Source organism: Bactrocera latifrons, unplaced genomic scaffold (assembly GCF_001853355.1).
Source record: "Bactrocera latifrons isolate USDA-ARS-PBARC rearing strain unplaced genomic scaffold, ASM185335v1 scaffold_143, whole genome shotgun sequence".
Lineage (NCBI taxonomy): Eukaryota > Metazoa > Arthropoda > Insecta > Diptera > Tephritidae > Bactrocera > Bactrocera latifrons.
In genome coordinates, this window is record NW_017534886.1 from 575,723 (window position 1) to 603,065 (window position 27,343).

Consider the following 27,343-nt stretch of genomic DNA (forward strand, 5'->3'; position numbering starts at 1 on the left):
TTGTTCTTCAGACGGAAAGTTGTTATTCGAACTTCGTCATGCTCGGGCAATGGAACGTCTGCTCTACCATCATTGATTAGTGAAAGTTACTTCAAATTAATTTAGTAACAAAGCAAAGCGAAGGAAATTTTCTTTCTTCTAATTCAACATTAGTTGGAATTTATAAACATTTTATGTGTGTAAATTGAATGATATAATTTATATGTATGTATTTTTTCTTCTCTTACAGAGACATCAATATTTACCGTTGAGGGAGTGCACTTGTTTCCAGAACCGAACCGACAAAATAAATGAAAATTAAAGCAAGTCCTTTCGGTGGATGGTGTACGTTTCTATTGTTAGCAGCAACAGCCATAAATATTGTAATTCTACTTTTTTACTGCAAACTTAATTTTTTGTGCAACACTATTTTCAACAATAACACAGACTTCTTTGTTATTAATTTTAGTTCTAATGCAAAAAAACAAGAGAAACAACAACACTACACTTGATTAATTAAGACAAACAAAAAATAGTTAAATAGCCGTGTAAATTGTGTGAGAATACAAATGAAACAAAAATGTACTAAGTAAAAGAACTAAAGTGACTATGTAAAACATGAAACCAACAACAACAAGATAAATATAACACACACACACACTCTCAACCACAACTATGTAGCAATGTATATACTTACTTACTTACATAAAATATGAAAATAAAATTTAGAAAGAAAAAAACACAGAAACAAAAACTTGAAAATATCACTTAGCAACTTAAACGATTCAATTATAGTAATAAAAGTGAAAAATAAACAACAAATAACTGAAAACTTAGAAGCATAGCACTAAATATATTTTTAACATTTTAATAGAATTTGACAGTAAATATCAAAAACACGGCAAAAATAGTTAAAATTCTTAGGTCCAAACATACAAAAAAAAAAAAAAAAAAAAAAAATAAAAAAAAAAAAAAAAGAAAAAAAAAAAAAAAAAAAAAAAAAAAAAAAAAATATTGAAAAAATAAGTGAAGCGAAAAGCCACAACAAAAACAAGTACTAACGAACAAATGTGAAATTTAAGGGAAAAACAAGTTTTAAAAGTATTAAGCAGAAACCGTAAAGCAGTGTCAAATTTTGGAATACAAACAAGAATAAAATAAAATAGCAACTGTAGTAAAACTTGTCAGAATTACAAAAAGCTAAAATCAATAGTTCTAAGCTAAACAGTAGGCAAACAGACAAACTAAACTAAATTCAACTTGAAACCACAAAAACTAATTAACATGACTTACATTTACATATGTATCTATAAAAAAAAGCAACAAAAAAATACAAAATTATAAAATTGCATAATATTATTTTCTTAGACCACGAAATATACACATGTATATTTTTCTTGAATCGAACACGTGCCTCAAGGTCCTCAGGTCCTCGGTAAGCACCTTCCCCTGCACGCAACGTTTGTTTGTTTTGGCTGCAGCAAAGCCACATTGCAACCATATGCAGCACATATCTATGCACAATATTATTGACGCAGAAGGGGAGCGAGCGAGTTTAGGCAAGGCCTTGGTGTTGCCACCAAGCACCGCTAGGAGTCGATTAACCAAATTCAACACCAACTTTTAACATTTGTTAAAGCGTAAAAGCATAAAGCGTAAAATCGAAACAAAATTTATACTTATTGTTGTAGTAATTATTAGCTGGCAATTCGTAGTTGAAACATTAAATAGCAAAAAAACAAATTCGAAAGCTTTTTAAATCCCACATATGACACTTGAATTCGATATGAAAAGTACAGCGGGCTTACATGCAAGCGACTAGTAACAGATGCGTACGTTTCGCAACTAGTTGCGGAGGGAAATTTTGCTATGAAATAAGAATTGCGCGTTTTGACAGTAGAGTTAACTTGTAAATTGAAAAACATTGAAGAAATATTTCAAGTTTTCAAATTTGAAAATCTAAAAAGTTGCAAATCTAGCGAAGCCTTAGCAAATTAAAAAAACTAAATTAAAATTCACCTTTTGACTTCAATAGTGCTGCCTGTAAGCCCGCCTGTTGAGTCATCGATTTGTAAATATGCATATCTAACTTAAACAACCAACAAACGAGTAGATGAATTTCAAAAAAAAAAAATAAAAAATAAAAAAATATGTATAGAAAACACGAACATAAACAACACTACGAAATTCTTGTTTAATTTCCTCGATATAGAGCGATTGCTTCGAACGCATTTTTAGCAGCTTAAGGCGAAATACTCACAGTCTTTCTAATCATGAAATGTTTTAATTGAAATTATACAGAATTTCGCAAGCCAACTTGCCCAACTAGCACTTTCTAAATTTAGGCGCTTAAAAAATCATGCAAAAACTGTAGTTTTCAAGGGTTTTGATTTTAATTTTGGTTTTCAGGTTTTGTCTTCCTACTTAAAAAGTTTTGCTTTGTTTAATATAAAATATTAAAAAAAATAAATTTATTAATATTTGAATATAAATAAGTACATTACAGTTATGTATCTATGTATATGAATAATTATGTTTGCCAATTAACTATAATTTAGTTTTTAATTTGATCATACTGTAAATAAATATATATAATATGACCTTTGTTCTTTTAATTGTATTTGGTTTATTTTTATCACGCTTGAAAATTCAATGAAAATATTATATACATATATAGTACTTCATTAATTCAATATATACATCATTAATTAGTTACATATATGTAGTACATTTCTAATGAATTCTCCAGTGGATTATTTTGCAGAAGGCGCCACTAAGGCAAGCTGTCAACACAAGAAAAGGGAAATATACTGCATTCAAAAATAACGTTTAGGGTTTCCTAAGTGCTTTTTCGGGAGTATGTAATTATAGTAAATAAATAGTTTTATAGATGACGTTTATTTATTACTTACTCCAATCTCTCGTATAATCTAGTATAGCTTGACAGCTAGACATTTTTTTTCTGGTTGGTGAGGGGTGGGAACGTATCATTAGTGCTGTCATTTAGCAACAGTATGCGCCACTTGAAGGTTACTAAAACTTGGGACCACATTCACATTTGTATTACAGCATCGTGGCGTTCCATTTTTCTCATTTAGAGATTTACATCTGCGTAACTGCGTCCTGGTCCCGTTTTTTGGTGCGTAGCGAGATTGCTGCGAAATTTTGGATAATTCAGTAGATTGCTTCACTCTCCAGTATGACGCTAATTAAATTTTCCGCGGTTATTGGGACAACCAGGTCTTCTACGGCGGTGCGTTCTCATTGCCATCGCAATGTGTGCTCAGCGTCGTGTTCTGTCGTTTTATAGGCATGACGGCTCTCCGACTTTTCCCTTGCCGTGGAGGTACCTTTTAAGTAGCTGTGACCGGATAACAGCTGACCGGATAACAGCTGTGCAGAAATCGACTTATTTATTATTATTTGTCCGTATCAAGACCTGATTAAGATTTCTTCCGTGTCACTTGCTGTAATTACTGCTGCAATGCCGCCCGCGTATTCAGTTAAGTATGATTCGTCTGACGTTTCGAGTTTTAGTATAGCGTCGAAGCTGATGTTCCACAAGACTGGGACTAGAATGGATTATTGTGGTGCTCCTGACGTGATTGATATCTGTTGTGTTCTCTCTCTAGTTTGATATAGCAGTTTTTTGTTAGTAAAGTAGCTCCGTACCACAGCTCTGAAGTAGTGGATTTTAAAGTTTTTTTAGAGAGCGTAAACTTTTTAGTATCTCGTAGACTAAGAAGAGCAATAATTTTGTCTACACATTTAAATGTCAAGTGATTCCTCTCTCTTCCTAGCTTATCATCTATATTTCCCGTTTCTTCATAATGCTCTGACCGCCTCTTCACAAATGCAAAATTCGTTTTTAAATACATTGCAGCTTTCTTTTAATAGCCCATTGGGGACATTTTATTTATTTTATTTTTTTTATTTTTTATTTTTTTTTGTTTGTTTTTGAGTTTAGTTTTTATTACATTAGCTGTAAATTGATGTTAATGCTTTTGAAGAAATTGATATTATATTTAATCTCATTTCAGATCAACACATATTTAAGATGACAGGGACTGATAATTTTAGTTGACTTTTAAAAATAAAAATTGGGTTTGTGTGCAGTAACTCGATAGACTTTCCATGATTTAGACAACCTTTGTTCTTTTTATAGCAACTTGAAGCTTGCTGCTGATTTCTCTACAAAAAAAAAAAAAGGAAAAAAGCTTTCAGAGAATATGATTTTAAAATTATGTAATGTATTTCGTAGGAAAGTTACAAACCTTTATTGTAATATACAATTTTGTTTTTGTTTGCTGTATTCGATTTGACATACATCTCTCGCTGTATTTGCTGTAAATCAATAACAAAGAAAGCGATGCGCTATAAGGCGGCAAACCTCATTCTATTCGTAACTGTCTAAGTTTGAAAAATCAGCTACATTATATTGAAGGCATTTTCTTGGAAACCGACACATACTCAATATCTAGTATCAGAGAGTTTCGGTTAGTCCAATGCATAGAAACTTTAAGATAAATATCTGGTAGTGCTGACTGAGAGTAAACGTATAACTTAATCGTTACTAGGTTTGCAGGCTGGCGATAATTTTCAACACTCAGTGGTTACGAATTTATAAAAACACTTGACTTCAATTCAAAAGCAATTCGTAGCGACCGTTTCTTAGCTCATTTTTGGTGCCAAAAATCACATTTAAGATCAGTTTTCAGATCATATCACGCATTATCTGGAGAAAACACATAAAGCACTTTTTAGCGGTTACGTCTTGTTGCCAACATTCACACATTCATACAGGTTATAGTTCTACTCAAAAACATTGATAAATGCTAATACGAAAATTATCAGACAATTATTTTTTAACCACACAACAACAATATAAGCAACACCAATTGTAGTAAACATATTTGCATAGCATTAAACTTGTCGTAAATTCTATTAGATCCGTTTCAGTTTTGTTTTACAAACAACTTTATTGAAATATTTCAAAAAACTCAAGAGCAACCTGCGATAACTGAACCTTTAAGAAAACGTGTACGAAGGCGAATTGTCGAAAAGCGAAATATCATCGACGATTTTGTATATGAATATGTACGTACGATACAAAAAAAAAAAAAAAACAATATACATAGCAATTACAAGCATGTACATACATATGTATTAAGGTACAGTAAGTGTGTTTATACCGGAATTATATTTGAAAATCATATAAATAGGAAGGGAATAGCTGAAGTAAAATACCAAATATTTTCCCACTAGTGCAATAAGAACAATTCTCCAATGTATTTATTAGACTTACATATTAAACATACACAGATACAATAAAAATAAGCAGCTAAGTGAGTGTTTTTTGATAACCATACCAATAATTACAAAGATACCATTACCATAATTATATATACCATACATACATGAATACTCATAACAACTCAAAAAATTTAAAAAAGTTTGGCGTAGACATTTTAAATAATAAATTTATAATTTATTTACGTGCCTACATACTAACTAAAATCCATACATCAATTCACTAAACATTTGTAGCAAACTGATGAACAGGAAACCACCAATTGAAATTAAGTTAAAGAAAAGCTAAACAATTTGCGGTAGTGCTAATTATGAAATATCCAAACAGCTAACTACAAAACTACCTACAAATATTGCGAAATAAACATAGATTTCATGATTTGCGCACTCGCATCAAGTAATTTGTGAAGAACTGTCCAAAGGAAGTAAAAAGATTAAGGTACTTAGAATATGTAACAACAACAAATTGCATCTGCGTATGTGAAAACGAGAATAGACAATGAATTACGTGTATAAAAATTAGTATACAAACATACTAAAGTACTTGAAAATGTATCAAAACGAAGAGAACTTAAATCAAAATGGCAAATACAAAAACTGTAATGGTATAATACAAAGTTGCAAACGTTGCTTAAAGCAACAATATTAAGGGTAATCAAATCAGTATAAAGTAATTTATAACTACGAACGTAATTGGGAGAAAAGGATCGTAAATATTGGGCCAGAGACATACAAATATACTACAGATTTACCAAACCTGCATAAAATGATAGGATATATATGTAATTTCATAATCACTTGCTTTAAACAAATAGCTTCCGGATTTGAGTAATAAAAAGCAATCCATTTCGAGATTCCCTAAAAAAAAAAAAAGAAACTTCAACTTTAATGGAGAATGTTTGGTATCATTCAAAAGAACATTTTTTGACATTTATTTCTTAAAAACTATCTGTTTTAAATGTTGGCCGCGCCTATGTCTCAGGTGGTCTATCCGTTGTGTTCAATTTTCGATGACTCGCTCGAGCATTTCGACTGGTAACTGGTAAATGACAAGCATGGTATTTTGCTTTAAGGGCGAAATCAGAGCGTTATTGTCCGCATAGATTGTACACTTTACATATCCCCACAGAAAAAATTCTAACGTGATATCACACGATCTTACTGGCTAATCGACTGGCCCAATACGTAAAATTATCTGATCACCGAAGTGTTCTCTCAATAAATACAGTGATTGGTGCGTTGTTTGGGAAGTGGCGCCGTCTTGTTGAAACCAAATGTCTTCGAGATCGCGAGCTTCACTTTCAGGTATCAAATATTCGGTTATCATGGCACGATAACGGTCGCCATGGACGGTTACATGGCATCATTTTTGAAGAATTGTGGATCGATGATAAGAGCGCTCCATAAACCACACCAAACCTTTGTTATTTTTGGATGAAATGGCAGCTCTTAAGTCTCTTCAGTTTGCTCTTCGTCCCAAATGTTCCGGCATTCTTCTTTACATACTCATTGAACCAGAATTGGATCTCATCGCTGAACAAAATGTAGCTAGAAAACATTGGATCTTATTGGGACTTTCCAAGAGCACATAGAGCGAGCGGCTTTAGATCCTTGCAGAAGATGTATTTTGTATGCTTTCTATTTAAGATCTCGGTGATTTTGTTGCGTGTTCCTAATAAAATCTTAAAACAGTGAGCGAAATTTGTTTATGACGTCATTAGAATAACCTTCAAGTTTATTTTTTCGAATATTCCAATATGTTTTTTCCCCTATAATTATATACTTTGTTGCTCTCTGTATATAGTATATGTAGTACAGATCGAACTGACTGAAGTATTTGTTTATTGTTAAGAGGAAAATAGTTCAGCACTTAATTTTTAACGTCTTCATAGAGTTCAGGTAAATACTAGTGCTGTATAAACAAAAGTTCTGAAAGCAAGGCAATGCAAGATTTTCAGTTTTTGCACTAAAGTGAAGCAAAGTCTGTGCGGCAAACACGCAAGTGGTAAGAAAATTTGTTTATTAACATTACGGATTGTTTATTCGCACAGCGAGTCCAACATTGTTCTTCCTCTAAATAAATAAAGATTCTTCAAAGCGCTCTACATTATGTTACTTTCGCATTCGAGTGGCTCCAACAGATATTAATGTACTCATACATTTGCATTAATATATACGTGGCGATGTATGTAAACCTTTGACTATTGATAGACGTGTTCAAAAACATTATCGGCTAGGTGGGGCTTACCAGTATAAAGGAAAATTAAGGCAAATCATGTGAAATTTCATTTTATCATATACACATGTATACATACAATTTTTGTTTAAGAAAAAACGCATGATTAATTTGGGTTACTTGAATAAATTTTGCACGCGCTTCAGAAATTAAGAAACACACACCTGCGTTAACACATACATGAACACATGCATACAAAAGTCGGTAAATATACAGATATTCGTACCGAATATATAGTACGATAGTTGTACTTATGTATTGAGAATTAACGCACTTTGCACTTTCCCATCCCGGAGTTACGTCCATAGTTTTAAGTAAAGCAATAAACGATCGCAAGCGATATTTTAATATTTTTCCATTAAAGAATTTTGCATTGCAATTTCGTTTGCGCTTCATGCGTTTTTAACGAAGTAAAAAATTTATAGAAATTAATTGAGGTGTGAGTATTTTAAATTATAGGCTATAAATAAAAAAAAGTGTGTTAAAAGAAAATTGTGAGATTGTTTGACATTAGCGCACAGCTTTCCTGCAATATTGCATACATATATCATCTGTTATTTCCAAAAATATTTACTGCATGGTGGTACTAAGCTTATTGCTTTTGCAGAAATTTCAAAAAAAAAAACAAAAAACAAAAAAAAAAAAACCTTTGCAGCATGATCTTTCATAGATTGCGTCCGATTTGTAGTGGGATATTTCTAATTTTGCAAACCTTTCATTTTTGTTTTTGTGTTAATGCTTCGACTATTTGGGTTATACCTCAGCTACGTTGTCCAGCATCTCCCTTGCGACCTTTCTCCGACGTCGGTTTTGCAATACATACACAAATACATTCCGGTCTTTATACCTAAAACATTAAACTTCCTTTTTCCCAAAAACTAGTCCAAGTGATTTCGGCATCCTTATTTGAGGTGAAGTTTTTCTCATCCTAAAACTGTTGTAGAGACCGAAATAATTAATAGTCCGGAGGTGTTAAGTCTGAGGAATATTTCGGATGTGTTATCACATTTCACTCAAGCTGCAAACACTTTGGGCGTGTTATGAAATTTGTTGAGGTCTCGCATTTTTCTCGCCGAACACTACATTTTTCTAAATGTCTATACTCGCCTCTTCTGTTTCAATGCATCACTCGTTTTGGGATTAGAGCTTTTCCTTTTTGGTTATATAAAAGTAAAATATGCTGAAAATACCGTTTTCTACCTATCACCTTCGATAGGGAACCAAACAGAACCTATTCCAAAAAATAGTCAAGAACATAATGGTTAAGTTTGCAGTTGTCTGCGAAAGAACTCAATATGATCAGTTGTTGTCATCAAACGAAATTACTTTGTGAACGACCCAATAGACTCCTAAAAACACTTCCGCAACATTTTCAACGATTTCGTAGCCGCGATTCCATTGAAAACACAAAGTATTTATTTTTTATATTTCGGGATTTGGCAACCCTAGTTTTGCAATCTGTCAACTGACAACTTTAACGTAAAGTTTGATATATTTCATGTAACACATGCCAGGACTACTCAAATATTTATTTTGAATATCATCATTGTTGAATCAGCCATATTAGATGAGACATACAGAGATTATAGCCTAATCAGTCTTAACAATTGTCAGTGAATCTCTTTAAACTCCACAGAGTGTTCTAATGTATTTTCATATATCATTTATAGTATTTAATCCAAATAGTCGAAGAAGCTTTGCAGAATACGCAAAAATTTTCAATTTCTGTTTAGTTTTTTTCCATTAAAATTGTTTTTTGTTTTTTACTGAAGAAGCACAAACCAGAGTATTGGCCTGCATATACATTTCGTATACAATTGGGGCGTTCACAACCTGTCTTAAAGCATCGTAAAGTATATACGATGTAAAATTTTACATTTTTACACTTGTTTAAATAAAAATTAGGGTTTTCACATGTCTCTTTAAGTTATAAGTTATAACGATTCGAAAACATAGTATTGAGAATTGTAAATGTGTAAACTCATTTTTGTATGTAATCCAACAACAAATTTTTGTTTAAACAAGTGTAAAGGTTTAAAATTTTACGACAGGTTGTGAATACCCCAAATAATAATCAACTAAATAAATATGATTGTATATTTCGTATATACATACCTACCAATGTACAATGTACATTGTACATACACTGAGTAGATGCCTAAAAATTAAAAAGAAAAAAAAAAAACGGACAAAAATCGAGGTATTGCTGTGAGTGTTGAAAACTTTGAAAAACAGAAATCACGCCAAAATGGCATAAGAATATATACATACACGTTTGTATGTACATTTGCAATAACTTCACGAATTCGTTTATATATTTACAACTGTTGCTGATAAATATCGCAGCTGTTAATTTCTATTGTTGTACATACAACTCTTGCAACGATGAAGCTGGGCCAAGTAAGCTTCCCGACGCTGCAGACACGAGTGTTTTTGTTTTTCGAATTTTCTTTAAGAATTTTGTGAGCAACAACTTGCTTAGCATTGTAGATATACCATACTGTAATGTAAGCGAGTAATAATAACCACTAAGTACCGATCATTTCACAACTTAAACCGTACCTTTGTTAAAAACAATATTAAACTCTACTAAAGTATTGTAATTGTTTACGGCAGATAAATAATCTAATTTACAACAAATTATACATAACACTTATTAGAGCAAATTACTGTATTACTAATTTATTGATAGGAAAACGAAAAATATTAAAATAAAAAATCAACTTCTAGTGAGTAAGTGTGTTATTTGTAGAGAATCGAGTCGTTTTGTGAAATGTGTGTGTAATGTGTGCGCTCGTATGTACAGTTATAATATAAAAAGCTATAAATGTAGGGAGCATATTTTTAAAATTAGCATATACTAAATATAAACTAGCATAGTTAAAGTGGAAAAATGGCGACCAAATCAACAAACTATTACACACACGCTCTTTAACGTCTTACGAGATTAGCATATTCCCATAAAGCAAGTGTTTTAATAGGGTTTTTTCGCATAGAAATATACAGTTATACTCGTAAGTGCATACGTGGTTAGATTTATATTAAATATACGAGCATGAATTTGTAGAGAATTTACTAAAACCAAAACACTTACACAAAACAATGTACAATAATTTGTAAAGATGATAAAAAACAAACACAAAAAGAACAAAAAATTAAATTAAATTAAAGAAAAAAATCGTTTTTGAATGTTATTGAATATAAAGAAATTTTATTTATACACATAAGTAAATAAAATTTAAATATACTTTATAAACTTTAAAGTACACATAAATAGCGGTTAATACAACAAACAAGTAAACTCAAGACAAGGAAAAATTCAACTCGAAAATGTGACGAAAAAAACTTAAAATTACACGGTAATTATTGTAGCGTGAAATATGATCAAATCTTAGAAACGTAATAAGTAAATTACTATAATAATGGCATAACTACTTGTGAGCAGGCTGGAGAGCGAACTTAATTGCAAATCGTAGTAGTATTGGATTTTAATGAAATTTGAAAAAAAAAATACAACAGAGACAAAATACACACAAATTAAATAAAAAAAAGTAGTAGGAATGCAGTGTTTAATTTAAAATTGATATTTAAATAATTGTATCGAATGAGCCAGTAAATCGATATTTGAATAAAATAAATGAGAGAGTGGATGAAAATATTGACATAAAAGTGTGTGTGTTTTTATTTATCCCCTAAACGCTTTGAATTTGTCGCTGTGTTCAATTTTCTCTACTCGCTTTTACTCTATTGAAAACAATTACATTTAAAAGAAACAAAAAAGTTCATCTTCTTTATTGACGTAGACACCGCTTACGCGGTTATAGCCGAGTTTACGCCAGTAACTTTTCCCTTACGCTGTTTGACGCCAATTCGAGATACCAAGTGCACGCTGATGATCTCTCCAACGGAATTAAGGTCTTCCTCTTCCTCTGCTTCCCCCGGCGGGAACTGCGTTGGAATTTTCAGAGCAGGGGCGTTTTCATCTATTCAGACGACATGACCTAGCCAGCGTCGCCGCTGTCTTTTAATTTTTAAATTAAATTTACATACATTCCAGTGTTGATAATTTCTCTGAATTTTTGGTATATATTGGGTAGTCGAAAAAGAGATTTTATGCTTCATTTAGCCAAACAAAAATTAAATTAGGGGGAGTTGAAAAAAGTTGCAGCTGTTCAAAAATGAGTGAAAATAATTCGCTATATTTTGAAAGAGATGAATGCCACACAAGCCACGAATGAAAGTTGCAAAGTTTACGGAGACGATGTTGTAACAGTTCGTGTAGCACAACAGTGGTTCGTTCGCTTCCATTCTGGAAATTTCGAAATTTCGATTTATATTGATGGAATAATGCCTCCAGTGGAAATATGGCAAAAAATGGTCTACCAAAATGGTACATATTTGCTTATTTATTTACTATTATAAATATATAATAAAAAAACATAAATTGAAGTTTGATTAGAAATGCGATAAGGCTTTTTCGCTTACCCAATATTTGTTCGATTCGCTGGAGAGTAAGTAACTGAATACACAAGCCACGGTATACAAAACATCCAATAGAACATATTTTTTATATGATTTAGCGGCGATTTGCTCAAATATAACCAAGATCAAATTTGACCCGGACTGAGTTATATACTCTGCGCGCAAACCAAATATATAGTAAAAAACGGTGTCCTGTTTTCTTATGTTACTTTTTTTCTATATTTAAGTGATTATTTTAGATTTGAACTCTAACAGTATTGTTGCGAAGTGCGCTATAAGGTTCTGGGAAGCTGGACATATGACGGAGTATGAGCAAGGATACGGCGAAACTCTCTACTCCTTCAGCTACATTCCAGAAAACTTGGATCAGTGTGTCGAAGAGGATACTCGTGGCGGTTTTTCTCTAATCACATAAGGACGAGGGCTATGTGAATGGGGAATAGTCGCTGGAGAAGAGGCGCAATGAGCTTCTTCACGAATGAATCGAAGCTAACAGGGCAGACATTCACCTGGTAAGACTAAAACTCTTGACGGACGTAAATTGTCAAAGTTGTATGGAGTATGGTGAGGTGGAAACATACAGGCGCTTTCTCCTCCTTAGTCCAGCCTCAGCTTGGCTGAGATTGAAACATATCGACTTACCTTCGGCGAACCAAGAGAAATAACCGAAACTGACATAAGACGTCTCAACAATTTGAGATAGGCTCAAGGCGGTTTGTCAATTTGTAGGACTCATGCTCTATTAAATTGGAGTTTTAGTTAGTCTGCGTTCTAAGCTGTGACATTCCCGTTTAGATTGATGAAGTTTAACCCTCATAGGTCAATTATATGACCGGCGAAAAAGTGAACAACGAGTTTGCTTGAAATTTTGTATTTCCATTGGAATCACGGGCACGGAATAAACATGAACACAAGTATGGGAAAAATTTTAAGAAAAAGTGCGACAACATCTCTTATGGATCAACGCAACCATTGTGGGTAATGTTTTGGATCTGAGGCGTATCGATGCTAAGCTTCGAGTTACAAGCCAACTGAATTGAATACACCGTCATATTCTGGCTTAATTGTGACTAAATTTTTCACCCCCTGTGACTTTTCTCTGTTTTGTAAACAGACAAATGGAATTAGTATTACTAATGTCAGAAATAATCACCAATAGACAGTTAATTGTTTTTGTCATTTCAAGTAGCTAATAGTTTTCAGCTTGTTGAAGTTCAAGGAGATATTTCAATGCGTCAAAATTCTAGCAGTTGCCATCCGTCAAATTTGTGTCATAAATACCAGCCACATAATTGTTAAAAATAAACACGCACATATCTACTTGAACTATGGAGATCAAGTGGATTAACTAACTTCGTTTCTAATCGTTTTTGAATTGACATAATCCGACGTTTATTGACATGTTGGATTTCAGTGAAGAATTTCTGGTTATAAACTTGTTTGTTTACCTTGTTAGGGTTGCCATTAAGCTGCAAATATGGGCAAAGTCTTAAAATACTGACAATCATCTGTCTGGTGTATCTTGAAACCACCAACAACAACGTCAGCCTCGAAATCCAACGCAGAATTCCTCTTGATAACAGGTCCTCCTTCTGACTGAGTAGGAAATTGAGACGTAAAGCCTTCTCTCGTCGAACAAAGACCAAACTCTATAAGCAGTACTCGCCGGGAGAATCAATGAAAAAGGAAGACATCTACTTTGTAGGAAAGACTAGGTAAAGTTAAAGAAGAATTAACGTTTGCTGGATTTAAAAAATACCATATTGTGGCAAGCATTGCCAAAGCCTATAGCCCTTTAAAGAAATAAACTGCCCTGTGAATAAAAGTATTACTTCTGGTACCATACAGGTTTACCTGTACCTTTCACCAATAAGTGTGATAGTTCTTTTAGCCTACACTGCCCAGCTACCAGTCAGTTTTTCTAGATTTAAAGATCGGATTGAATGTGAATTGTGAAGAATTTATTTTTTAATGACATTTGCTTTATTAACAAATAACAGTAAAATAATTTTTGCATCAGATTTTTATTCAGCGTATAATAAAAGCAGTTTATTGTGACTCAGCAGCATAGATTGATTGGTGATTCAATAAATAAATATTTAATACGATATAACAAACAATATATATAGATGGCATCCATTATGAAGTACTGACGTCATCGAATATTGACCACAGCTTGCATATTATTGATAATTCATACTTCATTTTCACACCTTCTTCAATAAGTTTTATGCTCTGTGCCCTTCAAAAATCTTAAATATTTAAATTTTATCAAAACGCATGCATCAAATAAATATATACATACATAAATACTAAATTATTAGTAGTCAATCACAGCTGCGAAAGATCGACGTGCCACATTTCAAATACAGTGTCAACTCCCCAGACGCCAGATGGATGTAACGCAAGAGTTGAACTAAAAACAAAAACCATGACCTAATGATTTGTTGCTAACGAGAAGCAAGAATACAGGTACATATGTATGTATATATTCATCACAAGATATATATAAAAAGCTCCCTGCGTACTAAAAGTAACAATAAAATACAATTCGTACTAAGTATGAACATATTTATATATATAATATTATTTACATTTAGCCGAATCTTCAAAAAATTTGCTAGCAATAAACAACTGCTGATTTAATGATTCGAAAGGCTATTCTGATGTTCTTCACCGAAATAAAAAGTGAGAGGTATTAAGTACATAAATATCATCATCAGTATATATTTAGTACGTACTTATGTAGATTTTGTGTGTTTACACATAAAATATATTATTTTAGTACATAAAATTTTAAGAAACCTCCTGAAAATTCTCTTAAATGTTAGGACTTTAAAGAATATTGGGTATATTCGGGTAAATACTTATAAACTTCGTTTCTTGGTAGACTCGGTAAAAGTACGTACATAGGTTGCCTTTTATACATATTTCGGGATTCGAGAACAAAACCAAGTTTTAAGGAACGAAAATATATTTATTGTTCATTTAAAGTATTCTCCATTAAGATATACTATATAGTATTTACTTTTGCATGCATTTGAAGCAGTTTTCAAAACCCTTTTGTCACTCTGATTGAGGCATCTCCAAAACATGCCTTTTGTACGCATCAACCGCTTCTTCAGGTGTCGAAAAACGTTGACTTTTTTACGAACGTATAAAAAAAAGTCATTCGCTGCCAAGGGCTATAAGGAGGATGACTTATCAAATCGATGTATTGAGTGCTCAAAAATGTAAGGTTCATGCTTTTTTGAAAAAACATTGCTTCTTGCGCGAAAAACTTTTGTTGCACGTGTTTTAAAGCACTGTTATCGTATTTTTTAAACATTCGACAACAGCCTGTTTTTAAGCGATCGACAAATAGTGTGGAATCGAACGTGAACAATTTTTTCTGCAGCCAAATGTTCATGCAGTATTGAATGGTAGTCCCACTAATGCTCATAGTTGTCTCAATCTCACGATAGGTCACATGAAGATTTTGTAATATCAGTTTGCGCACAGAATCAATAGTTTCGAGATTAAAAACTGATTTAATACGACCTACACGAATTTGTTGGAAGCTTCATTAAAAATATTGAATTAATTTCATCTACATATGCACTCTGTAGGAGTTAATCCATGTTGAAAGTTGTAAAAAATAATCGCTTGAAAATGTTCGCGATTTAATTCCATTTTTTGGCCGAGATGAATATTTTAAGTTACTGTAAGCAACACAAATAACGCTCGTATGCCAAAATGTTCTAAGACAAAATTGTGAATTTCCAGATTGCAACTAGTGTGATTGTGCTAGTGTTGCCAAATCCTGAAATATAAAAGGCAACCTACGTACAAGAGCAAGCGAAAAGTATAGATTGTGTGCCGTTAAATTCGCAATGATAAACATTTGAATTGATTTAAATCCAGAAGAAGAATACAACTTCAAAGCGCACAATGAAATTTTAACAATTTTTTCAAAGTACAAAGCACATGTACATATGTATGTAGTTTGGAATTTGATTTTTTTCGGCAAAACGTAATAAATGCTTCACAAGCTTTTGTTAATAAAAATAATATTGTTATAAAATTGCAAAATCATTACAAAAAACATTTAATTAAAAAGTCAATCATTTAATTTTAGGCAAATGTATGAACTTTTCATGTTCGGGAAGCAAGAAATAGCTACATATGTGAATATATGCACGTACATATATACATATATACTTATACACTTAGTCTCGCCACAAATTCTGTTTAAAAAGCATACGTCGGGAAAATTCACATAAGAGAAATGTTCGCAGCCTTTGTTCAATTCAGGCATAAAAAGTGTTAGCGAACGCATTCAAAGAAATCTCTTTAGAAAGCGGAAAACTATATCAAGAGAAATGGAAGAATAATTAAGAATAATAAGGCGATCTCCAAATCGAAACCTACCGTCATCTTTGACAACGCGCTTGAAGAAAATTACACTCAATCCAACAGATGCATGTGACTTGAAGTTTTTAATAAGCAAAACGACAAAATGTACGTCAAAAAAAAAAAAAAAAAAAAAAAAAAAAAAATTGCTTTCGTGGGTTCATTCAGCTGCTGTAATGGATTGGTGGTGAGTCTTCTGTGAAGGCGTTACACCTCTTTACTTCTGTGAAAATGGTCTTCAAATTAGAACAAAAATGTGTATATATTCACATATAACTTATTTTGTTTAATAACTTTTAATTCAAAAGTATTTTTAAAGTTACGATCCTAATTCCCCGGGTTGTGGATTACGAAGCAAGTTCGCACTGTGCCGTAATCTCTTCCATAGCCAGTTTGATTTAGCAATCTCATTTTTCTTATTATTTATGTTATCTTTCAAGCTCGGATTTGACAGAAGGACTAGTTTGTTTTGGAACAAATAGCAAAAATATATGTGCCTACGAAAATCGTTTTATTTGTCAATTCAGATCTATACACATTTGTATGCTTTTAAGCCAATTGTCGAAGTACTTTTGCCACTATGATAGAGGTATCTACAAAATATGCATTCTGAATACATGAACCGAACACTTCTCAGTAAATTACAGGTTTTGGAAGACTTGAATATTTTCAGTTAGTGTAAACAAAACAAACAGCGCTTGTATGTCAAAAATGTCATACTTTATGCTAGAGTTGTGAGCTTCCAGATTACAACCTAGGGTTTCCAAATACCGCAGTATAAAAGTCAACCTATGTATGTATTTGTTGGTTGTATTTAGATCAATTAATAACATAACATATATCACATAGTAAGAGACTACGTATAGGATGCTCACTGACGACCAAAAATTACGGCGAGTGAGAGAAGCGTGCCAAGAAAATTTGAACATGTGTGAAAGTGACCCCAATTTTTGAATAACATAATCACAGGTGACAAGTTATGGATCTTTGAGTATGATCCCGATGAAAGTCAAGCAAGCCGTGACACCTGCAATGCTTGGAAATCGCGCTGGCAGCGCTGCGTCGACGCAGAAGGACTTGTATTTTGAAAGTTTTTAAAGAATTGTAACGATTGGTTCAATAAATTGTTTTAAATCGACTCAATCCTAATACTTTCCGAACAAACCCTGTATCACCACAACATTTTAAGTAACAAACCCGAAGTATTTCTTGGGACATCTGTTTGGTTACTTTAAATAATATGGTATATAGAAATACTATTGTGATCACATTGAAAGACGAATTTTATCCATTTCATCTCCTTTAAAGTAATCCCCTCCCGCTGCCATACACTTATGCCAACGAATTTTCCAGTCTTAATAGCAATTGGAAAAAACCTCCGTCGTGATCGTCATTAGAGCTTTCTTCAATTCCACCTTTATATCCTCAATTGAGTGAAGAAGGTGTCCTCGGAGTGATCATGTGAATTTGCTGAATAGCCAGAAGTTACACGAAGTTAAATCAGACGAATGCGGTGGTTGCGGCACGATATTAGTGGAAAATGTGGCGAGATTATCACGAATAACCAATGCGGAATGAGATGGTGCATTATCGCACTTCTTTGTTCAATACATTCAGACATTGTAAAGATCAAAGAATTAATTTTTAGATCCTCCCAAAACGATACGTATCTCAAATACCAATGAATATTTTGACGTGAAATTTAACATAGATGCCACTAACAGTACTACCAACTTACAGATAAAAAATTACCGATTCGAACGAAGTATAAATTAAAAATTCACCTTTCAATTTGATCGCAGTAGTATATTATAACTTTTACTCAAATAACAAAAGTTTGCCGAAGAAAATAATATATAAAATTGCCAACTGAACTAAATAATTTTCGTATGGATAAACAACTAACAGCCGAAAGATTTAAATGGCATGTCATTGACGACAAACCGTTCGGCATTGCCATTAGCAAGCGTCTGGGTAAGATGATGAATTTCTGTCGGACGCGTTTTGCATGCCGCGGAATTACTTACGACATCAGAAATAAATCGAAACCGTGAAACAACGAGCAATCATCACATTCAATCAGCTAATAAATTATTATAATTTCGAGGGTATGAGAGCAGCTGGTAATATTTGGCCTTTCGATTTGGTTGCGTATGTTTTTAAGTGAAAAATATTTATCAAAAGTCCATTATGACGCTTAATAATCATGTTCGAAATTTCACTAAGGAAATATAATAAGTGAATACCATTTAATTTTTCGTATTTGTGAAATAATTTTCTCCTTTCAAGCTCATAAGGCATAGTTATTATTATATAATACTTGTATTAAAAATAATAGTATTTCTTTATAACGTCATGGTTCAGAGTCTTTGTATGTATGGATATTTTTGTATGGATATCTTTGTTGTAAGTGCAAAGTGTTAATTTATTATTTTTCTATTAGCTGTCGTTTAAGCTCCATTTAAATTATTCACAACAAAATGAACGTGAGCATTTGCATAATATATACTTACATATATAATTATACGTATTTGTTTTCGTACTACATATCGATACCCGTATACATCATTCAATTTCGTATAACAATGGTGAGTAATTGAAATGACTTAACAATAGCAACACAACAGTACTCATTATGTTAGCATATCACATATGTAACAAGTGACACCTTGACGGTAATTAGACAGATACGAAAACCCATAAATATTGGAGTAAAAAGCTGAAGAAAAAAAATTGCAGATGAAGTAATATGTTTGTTTATAGAATATGCGGATAATATTGTATTTATATGCAAGTCTAAACATTTTTATTGCATTAGTTATGATCGATTCGCATACAACTTTCTTAGTTTTGTTTGAGAATTCATACTTTATTAATGAAGCAATGCATGTAAAGGGTATTTCATATAAAAAAACAGATCTTTGCTTAGCTAGACGTAAAAAGATGAGGCTTGCCCCATATTTTGCTTCGCTTTGCTTCGACCTAATGTGAACGAATTCTTAGAAAAGCATACGTCGAACTTATCTGTCAAGATGTTCGACGCAAAGCTTATCAAAAGTTGTATGAAAACCTGCCATTATAGAACTGCAAACTCTTTAGTCTATGAATAATGCAAACATCAAATGCGACAAAATTTTGATGCGTCACTATTGTTGCATACGAAGCGTCGCAAAATGGAAGCCTGAATCGCTTCAACAGTTAGGAGCTTGCCACATCGCAATTTTATTAAGATAACTTATATTTTGGCTATACAACGGATGTAATATACTTATGCCAATGATTTTTCCAACCTTTGAAACACTTTTTGGTATAGTCTTAAGCTCCTTCAGCAAATTTTATTTTATGTCTTCGAACGACTGTTCCTCCAGAACAAGTTCATGATGCATCAAACCACGAATATCAAAAAAACAATGAGTTTTGAGGTTCATTTTTTCCCAATCATTCCCATGATTATCGACTTGTTTGCTTGTCAAACTCATAATCCCATGTATAATGCTCTCCACGAATGTATAATCGGGATTCGTACGATCAAGCATGTCCAAAGAGATTTGTTACGGTTCTCTATTTCAAAAGTAAATAAGCTTGATCGAGACGAGTAGAGCAAAAACGCGTCTCGTACTCAAGATATCCATCAAAATCATTCGAACGCACCTGCGTGAGATGTCGACCTCTTTTGCCATCTTTCTAATACTTGTCTGACGATATTCAACATATAGTTCACTTTTTTAATATTTTCATCAGTTGAAGAGATCGAAAGTCGTTCAGAATGATCTCTCGACCATTTTTGAAGGCTTTGAAATACTCGTAGCCTTGTGTATTTGATAAATCTGAATCACCTCAAGCTTATTCCAACATTCGCAACGATTTCGCAGAGGAAAATTTGGTTAGAAATAAAAAATTTGAGACAAATTCTTTGTACGATATTTTCAACCATTATAAAAATCGCAACGCATGTCACTCGAATAACAGAGTGGAGATGGATATATTTACATATCGTTCCGGTACCTGACCTATTGGTCTACCTACATAAGTACACATGATATGAAAGAAATATTTAAGGAGGCAAAGGAGGGATAAAGATGTATTGTATAATGATCGAGGTATCCGTGTGCACCAAATTAGTGGAATAGTTTCAGGGAAATGGAATTTCAACTAAAATTGCCACAACTAAGCCATGCAGTTCGACAGACTTCTGCAATTGTTGGTATCATTGAATTATCCACCTTATATTAGGTGGACAACCAAAGCAATCAAGGTTAGTATCTCACGGTTTCTCGATTAGTTGCCCTCCTTGCAGAGCTCCACTCACAGAGGTTGTGAAAAGTGCAGTTGTAAAATATATTCCAACATTAATTTTATAAGTATTTTTTTGTTTTTTTAAATCAAATTATTTTATTTTAAATAACCATAAATCGTCAATAATGGTAAAACAATTTTCTTTTTCTCGTCAGATCAAATAACAATTTTTATAATTACTTAAATTATACCGAAATATATTTATGCAAACCTAAGAGTAGGCGTCAGACAAAATCGCTTGCTGTTCGTTGTTCAGTGTTATAAGAGCTCTGCTTAGTTATGCATATGAGTAACAACTACGAAACAATAGATATGTACTCGAATGCACTTACTTTTTCATTTGGCTTTTAACTGAACTCTTGGTTTCGATATAAATTTCTAGGCGTGTTGGCGCCTTATTCGGTGTTGAAGAATTTAGGTATACGAGAATATGTACATTACATATAAAATACATTAGTGTTGTATTTCTTGTGTGTGTACAAATGACTAATATATTACATATGTTCACATACATATATATTTATATGTAACATGCATTAGGAAAAATGGGGATTTAATATTTTGCAGTAAAATTAAAATAAAACGTTGAAGCTCCGTCTCTCAAAATTATCACTGTAACTTGAAATCTTATTTAAGCTGTGCTCTGGAATGGAACAATTAATTGCGAAAATATTTTACTTCGAAAATTAAAGAAATAAAGGATTCTAAGTTCTGGATTACACTGGTGGCAATTCCCATAAACTCCAACTAAAATAGAAACCGCGGCGTTACTTTTGTAGTAATTTCATAAAAAGAAATTCGGTATTTAAATTTATAAAATACATAATTATAGCGGTAAATAATGGTATGTGAACCGTTACATAAATGTTTTTGTTTTGAGAGATCAGCGCAATAATTTAGTTGAATTTTAGTTTTCGAAGTTTTTACTTATGGCAGTTCGCATACATTCATATTAGAAGAGCAATTTGGTGACTGTTTGAACTTTTTTGGAGAAAAGTGTAAATTTAATTTTTTGTGAAATATTGTAACGTGTAGCCTTGATGCAACAAGTTTTATTAGATCTACCAAAATCTTACGAGGAAAAATGTTGTCCGCCAGGTTCCCAAAAACCTTGTCTTCCTACAAAGGAAATTTACAAAAAACTGGAAAGATCTTAGACTTTGCTGTGCCATTTCTTAAAATTGCTCAGATCTTATTTACTAAATACGCGTGATGATCGAAACACTAAAGTTACTCTTAGACGAAAATAGGAAATAATTAGATTGACCACTAAAGAAAAGCTTATGTCGACATGCTTATGTGATCATGTTATCTACCTATACCAAACGCCTAAGAAACCTTCGTTAACTGACATTCATAAAGCCAAGCGCTTGCGTTTTGCGAAAAATTTAATTTTGATGGACTGGATGAATTTAAATGCTTTTGACAGGACATTTTTATTCTCCAATAGAACTTTTTTCATACATCATGAAGTATATCGTGGAGTGTATAAACAAATTTTTTTTGGAAGTTTTTGATGACATCTGTCGGAAAAATGGCTGGGTGAATAAGATGCGCTTTTTTTTACTGACGGCCACGATTTCTCATATTTGGATCATCTGAAATACAAAAACACAATTTACTCTTAAAAAGTACCTGAATGATTATCGTCCCAACTAGAATTATGAAAAAATGTTGATAAATAAATAAGTAAATTAACGTTTTTATTTTTTATATTTCCCCATGTTTTTTACATAAATTTATTCATAACCTTGTCAGTAAATTATAAAAAAATATGAATCTAGTAGGGACGATAGCCAGGCGTTTTTTTGAACATTAAAAAAAAATTGAATAAGAAAAAAAAGTTTGTTGCAAGAAAACCGCGTTTAAAGTTTAAGGTACTGCACGCCGTGCGCTTTTTCGAAACCTTCCAATGGTAATGTGAGTTCCTACATTAATTCGAAGGATATAAGCGAACAGAAAATTCCAAATAAAAAAAAAAATATTTGAAGAAAGATTACCCTACTGACCCCTTAAGATACATTTATAGCAACAAAATATAAAATAAGACGTAAAAATCTCACTTGAAAGGAGACGATACTGCAACGGTAGACCAAATTTTTTTATAAACCCGAAAGTTAACGCAATATTGGCATTAAATACAGGGTGTTCCAAAATTAACACAAGATTTAAATTTGTTTCTGTTCATGTAACAAAGTGTTGACAACCATACAAAAAGACAAGTCCGTTCCCACGACAGTCGGGTCTACGAAAACCGGAACGGATCCGGATTTTTTTCCGGCCAAGGACTGTCAACTCGGCAGAATTCTGCCGATATAACAACAACAACAACAAGTGGACAACTAATGGTATAGGCTTAGACAAAGGGGTGTTCAACGACAGAACAACGTGTCTTTATTATTGAACAATATTTCAAAAGTAAAAAAGTTTTATCGGAATAGTGTTTTAACTTCGTCAACTGTGAAGAGATTAATTGAAACGGAAAATTTGAATTTTGGAACACCCTGCATATAAGTTTTATATTTTGCCTTTAAACACAATTTAGAATTCTTCTTTACAGAGTTAATGGCACCTGAGTCTGTCTTCGATTCTCAATTTCTCTGATCTCCTGTCAAAATAAAAAATAACATGTAAAAGCAACAACAAAGATATCGAGTTGAATTTATATAAGAGAGTATGCGGATATAGCCGCTATCTTCAGCGCTACGAAGTTTCTTTTTGGCCAGTTTCATTATTTTGTATGGCTCAAATGGTAGATTCAAATACAAAACTCATTTTTCTTTGATTTTAAAAACTTAATTATTATAGTAATTATAGTAGTCTATGGAAAACATAAATAAGTGGTCACTAAAATATTTTTCGACGTGGAACTTTTTCGTCGTGTTAAGATTTTAAAAACTGCTGCTTTTCCCTGAATTCCTCTCCTTCCTAATGTGTGCCTACTTTTTGTAGCAGTTAAAGAATAGTTTTGTTGCATCATAGCTAATTGTAGACATATTACTCTATGCAATTTTATGTTTTATTTTCAATTCCCCTGTTAGTAAATCTTATGACGTAAGGAATTTTTTATAGTTACAATTCTACAAGTATTTCTCTATAAATTTAATTATGAATATGATTGGTATTTAAAGTGAAAATTAAATAATAAATCAATGAAAAATGCTAACTTCAACGGAACCAAAGTTGAATAGCCTTCGTTGCTGCATTTCTTTATTTCAACTACATACATATATCATATAAGTAAAATGGGAAATGTAACCGGTCAACGGTTTGCATCCAACTGAAAATGTTCTGCAAGCTCTTTCGAGACACGTTGTTTGATATTAATAACAATCAATTCGAGTTAAGATTGCTTATTAAGGAAAACTAGAAAAAACGTTATAATAACGTTCGAAAAAAGCCCATACAAGAACTTGATTTTGATCTGTAAGTTTGTATGGCAGCAATACTATATTGGCTCAATATAAATTTTTTTTTTGGAAATTGTACCGTTGCTTTCAATAATTATGAAAAATTGTTTAAAAATAATTTTGAATGAACAGTTTGTATAACAGCTACTATATGCTAGAGTGGTTTAATATCGACGGCTCCAAATCATAAGCTTTTTGGAGAGAAAAGTATGTGTGCAAAGTTCAGACCAATATCAATAACTGCCGGACTGCTGTCGTTTATATGTTACAGACAGACTGACCGACCGGTTACGTTCACCATTTATGCATAGACTCTGTAGGGTCTCAGGATATTACAAATTTCGTGACAAACTTAATGTACCATATTGAGGGTACAAATAAAGGGGGAAGATTGAAGTTTACGTCTTTCGAATGTTGGCCGCGGCTACATCTTACATGGTCCATACCTGGCAAATGACATTAGAAATATTTCGCTCCAAGGCTTAAATCAAATCGGGATTGTCCTACATAGGCTTTAGGCTTTACATATTCCCTCAGGAAAATATCTAACACTGACCAATGGACCGGCCCGAAATGCGAAGTTGTCTGTTAACCAAAATGTCCTCTCAATAAATCCATTGATTGATACGATAAGCCGTCTTGTAGAAACCAAATGTCGCCGAGATCACGAGCTTTATTTTAAAACATCAAATAGTCGGTTACCATGGCACGTTAACGTGCGCCATTGACTGTTACGTTCTCATCGGCATACATTTTTAAGAAATATGCACCGATGACTCCATACCAAAAAATTTTTTTATGGATGAAATGGCAGTTTTTGAATCTCTTCTGGTTACTATTCGTCTCAAATATGGCAATTTCGTTTGTCTATATACCCATGGAATGAGCCTCAACGCTGAATAAATTTTGGCTCGAAAACGTTGGTTCTTCTTGGTACTTTTAAAGAGCATATAGAGTGAAGCGATGTCGCTTGACACGATTCACGCGCAATCTGTCAAAATTGGCTATTGAAAAAGTACCTCTACTTGGATCACCCGTTATTTATAGGTAATCGTTATTTATAATGCAAATCGACTGAGCCGGTCACGTTGATCATTTATATATAGACCTTATAGGGTCTCAAGATGTTACAAGAATCGTAGTAAAATTGATGTACAATTTTTAGGGTAAAAATATAATATATATATGTATATATATTCTAGAAGTATATACATATGTATTATATATTCGATATGAATGATTTCATCTCGCACGTATGTATTTGCTCACAATTTTTTAATGTTTGAATACAAATTTATGTGAATACCTAATAAAATGCTATTAAGCGCTGAATATAATGCTATGCGCTTGGAGGAATTTGTTCAATCGCATGTGTCTGATTTTAATAAATCATAAAAATTTAAATGGATTTATTGGCACTCATGTATGCCATAAATATATGTATATCGCATATGTGTTAGTATACTACACTATTATGTGTATGATCACATACTTCAATACTCCAATTTCTTTTTATGAATTTCTTAAATTTGTGTTTATTGGCTTCATTAAATGATTTTGCATGCTTTAATGTTAAACAACAAAAAGATTAATATTTTTTATGAATTGAAAAGTTTGAAAAAACGTAAGATATTTATGAATGCAATGTTTTACATCGTAAATTGAATAAGAAAATGCGCCACACTTCTGGTAGTAACATATCAAACTACCCTAAAGTCAATAAAAGCAGTTTATTTATGGAATACTGAAGTTACGTAGTAATTTTAAGACTTGTTGTTTTCAAGAAGAATTAAAACACTTACATATATACATACATATGTAGAATCTATTGCATATTGTTAGTATACACAACGGTATATTTGCTTCGCATCTACATATACTCTGCTTATTTAACATTGCAAAAAATTTAAAATGTGTTTGTTAAGAAATGTTAGTCATTAAAGTTTAACTTCGATCTTAAAATTTCGTCGAGATTTTACAATTCAGAGTTTCCCTTCCATGATGGGGGTCCTCTTTAATAATTGTGCAAAAAGTACCTAATATTTAATGTTTTTTTTTTTTGAAGAGTAAACTGACTTAGACATGTTTCATCTATAAAATCAGAATTTTTGAGTGTAGGCTGTCAAAAATGGCGGCTCCAGCAAAAGGTGTTTTTAAAACTGACCTCATCTGCGAGCACGATACAGGTCGCAATTCGTTATCTACAAGCAAAAAAAGAGGCGCCCCAACTTAAAAAACATGAAAAAATTCGTTCGGCCACTTGGAAATAAAGTATCGTCTTTTCGCATGATTTTTCTACTTTGAACTGTTGTAAAAAATCGATCACGATTAAAGTACTACGATTTTATAGGTTACAGCGTCGGCGAAGATAATTGGTTGAATTGTTCAAAAACGAGAATGCCCGCAGATTCCAAAAAGCTTCTAAGAATAAGTAAAGTTATAGGTTTCTAAGGTCACTAAAATGAGTTTCAGGTTATGTTTTGAAAATTCAAAATGGCGGATCCAATATGGCGGACTTAAAAAGTTAAATATTCTTCGATTTGGATCAAACTTTGTATGGCCAAACCAAATGTTTGACTACAACATCTACGATTTTTCCGGTGAATTTTCCAACCAAGGTTGTTAGTCCAAAAGCGAAGAAAATCCTCGTTTCTTCCAAGTGCAGTCCCCGGATACGGATAAATTTGTTGGATTATTGCCAGCTGCACTATTTTCACGGATTTCTTCTTTGACAGCCTTTTTCTGGTTGACCTCGAAAACGAGGAAAATGTGGTGTTACTGAAGGTGTGCGAAATATCCATGACAGAACAGAAGGTTTTGACACTTTGAAGTCCAAGTCCTAAAAGTTGCATCACAAAAATCACACGTCTATTAACTTCATAATAGCGACTCACGTGCGAACTTCACGGCTACTCCTGGCGCGGCGGGGCGAGTAAATTTCATGCCCGAGCTATATGATTTTTACACCAGACATTCACTTAGGAAGTTAAACAACAGTGAAAAAGTGAAAAATTACATAATTGCTGCTCTCGTCGATAATAGCCGCCATGTTCTTGTCTGTTTAAAGTTTCTTCGCTGACGTGCCGACGAACTCCGAATCCGTTTCGGCGGTGAATTGATTTCCCTTAAACCGATATTTTTCTTTCTTCCTTTCTAGTACCCCCGGGACCATATTTGTGCAGTCCACCCATTTTTCTTCGAAAACCCCTACTCTGCTTTCACGTGGAGATCACTAAAC

General features: G+C 32.7%; 1 protein-coding gene across 3 annotated transcripts in view; it reads left to right on the top strand.

The window, feature by feature from the left end:
- The window catches only part of LOC108965644 (cyclin-dependent kinase 14), a 327,367-nt gene extending 326,692 nt beyond the window's left edge, over nt 1-675 (top strand). For 2 of the 3 annotated variants that reach the window (XM_018928188.1, XM_018928189.1), the window contains one exon: nt 230-675. In XM_018928188.1, coding sequence (XP_018783733.1) covers nt 230-294 — 65 coding nt within the window. In that variant the 3' untranslated portion in view covers nt 295-675. The remainder of the gene's footprint in view (nt 1-229) is intronic. The other variant, XR_001993122.1, reaches the window with a different exon arrangement.
- Nucleotides 676-27,343: the final 26,668 nt, after the last annotated feature.